The 2198-nt window shown below is 46.0% G+C and overlaps 1 protein-coding gene across 1 annotated transcript in view; it reads left to right on the forward strand.

The window, feature by feature from the left end:
* The window catches only part of TMED5 (transmembrane p24 trafficking protein 5), a 15816-nt gene that overhangs the window by 3684 nt on the left and 9934 nt on the right, over nt 1-2198 (forward strand). Inside the window, exon 3 of the mRNA XM_019531099.1 lies at nt 1482-1665. Coding sequence (XP_019386644.1) covers nt 1482-1665 — 184 coding nt within the window. The remainder of the gene's footprint in view (nt 1-1481; nt 1666-2198) is intronic.

Below are 2198 nucleotides of genomic sequence, written 5' to 3' on the forward strand. Positions count from 1 at the left end.
GTCACCGATAAATGTCATATACATGTGCGCAGCTGCGGCGCAGCACGCAAGCAGCCAGGAGCTCAGCCCAGCAGTGTGAAGAGAGCAGTGTCTGGCTGGTAAGTCAGTTCATGAACACCTCATGCCACCCATAGGCAGCGGGAGCGGTGTTGATAGGGACGTGGTGGCGACAAGCAGGGACCACCCGCAGATGTTGGGGGCGGGAGAGTGGAACGTGAGCCCCCCAGATCTATGCACAGGGCTAAGGCAGGCTGCTACTGCAGGCTGGGCCCAGGGGCAATGCTGGTCTCTTCCCAGTGGGAGGCTGAGCTAGGGCTGTGCTCAAGATAGGCGGTGGCAGTGTTAGAAAAGGTGCTACAGGGTAGGCTACAGCCACCCCAAAATTCTCTGTAGCCACCCTGTAACAGCATTGCTGCCACCCACCTTGAGTGCAGCCCAGCCCAGTCCCTCTGCCAGGAGCCCAGTGCTGCCCATGTCCCCAGGTTGCAGTGGCAGCCTGCCCTTGCCTCATGTACAGATCCAGAGGACACATGCCTCCCCCATGACCTCCTGGGGTGCGTGCAGTGGTGAGAGCCAACCCCCCCATGCCCAGGATGAGCCACAGATATGTCCCACGCCCTGCCTCACCTGCGCAGTGCCTGCCCCAGCTCCACTCCCTCCCTCACCACAGGGGCCTCTATCTGCTTCCCCACACTCCTTCCCTCCCCACTTTTCCCTTCCCTTTTCCCTCACAAAGGGACATACCAGCCGAACACGCTCTCCATGCTGCTGGGCCGCATAGCAGCAATCAGACCAGCCGATGTGGCTCATGAAAAATCAGCCATCCGTATTGGCCCAAAAAAATCTCTACTGGTGCACACCTACTGTTCATTAGCCATCAAGAGATCAAAAGAACTTATTTGTGGAGTTCAAAAAGGTTCTTTCTTTAATATACAAAATAAACTTTTCAGTAACCTATAACCATTTCAAGGAGTTGTGGGCTTGGCTTGTCAATCTGATTCTTCTCTACAAGTTTGTATATATGTTTTCTAAATAGTACAATTAAATTAAAATTATACTTTCCCATTGACTTGAGTGAAACAGGATCTATTTGTGAAGATGGGAGTGCTCCTTTTTACAGCCAGTGCTCAATTTAAACTTTAGCTATGGTAAAACAGAAATACAAGACAACAGTCAGCTTGTACTTAAAGTGCTGATTGCACACAATAATCTTTCAAAGCTTGAATTTAAAAAAATTCAAGGAAACCACTGTTCCTTAGGATCAGATTTCAACCTAGCTGGAGCATATGTTTTTTAAGAAAACAATGTAGATGTTGTAGTAATCCCAATCTGTAGCGTGTCCTAACTTTTCATATACATTTTATAGTGTATTTATTTATCTGTAATCACATGACTAAGTGATGTAAAGAACTGTATTTAAAATGCAACTTTAGAGTCAATATTAAAAATATAATGTGTTTAATTGTATTTGCTTATATCAGCATAGAAGCAGAAGATGGAGATTACACGTTCTGCTTTGACAACACGTTCAGTACCATTTCAGAGAAGGTGATTTTCTTTGAACTGATCCTAGATAATGTGGGGGAAGAAGGACAAGACCAAGAAGACTGGAAAAAGTACATTACAGGCACAGATCTGCTAGATATGAAACTGGAAGATATTCTGGTAAGTATTCTGTTCTACAAGCATCAAGTGACTCAGGTTTTAAAACATTTGAAAGAGGCATCAACTTTTTATTCTGGGAGATAAACCTTTTATTCTGGGAGATATGCCTCCTTGTGCTAACATGATGGTCCTTACCAGCTCAGATAGAACAGTTGGTCAAGTTCTTTATAGCGATACATAGATTTCATAGACGTTAGGGCTGGAAGGGACCTCAGAAGATCATCAAGTCCAGCTCCCCTCCCAAAGGGCAGGAAGTCAGCTGGGGTCATAGGATCCCTACAGCAGCATCAACTCACTCTCCAAGGTAAAGGTTTCTTTTTTCCTTATGCATTCTCTGTGATTTAACTGCTTGCTGCCTTTAAGAAAGGCTTGATACTGAAGTAAGAAAGCCCAATTAGCTAATTTATTATAATCCTTAATCAGGAAAATGTAAAGCTGTGTGGATGCTTATCTTGCTGGGATCCTATGACCCCAGCTGACTTCCTGCCCTTTGGGCAGGGGGCTGGACTCGATGATCTCCCGAGGTCCCTTCC

The sequence above is a fragment of the Crocodylus porosus genome, unplaced genomic scaffold, assembly GCF_001723895.1.
Source record: "Crocodylus porosus isolate Cpor-Errol unplaced genomic scaffold, CroPor_comp1, whole genome shotgun sequence".
Lineage (NCBI taxonomy): Eukaryota > Metazoa > Chordata > Crocodylia > Crocodylidae > Crocodylus > Crocodylus porosus.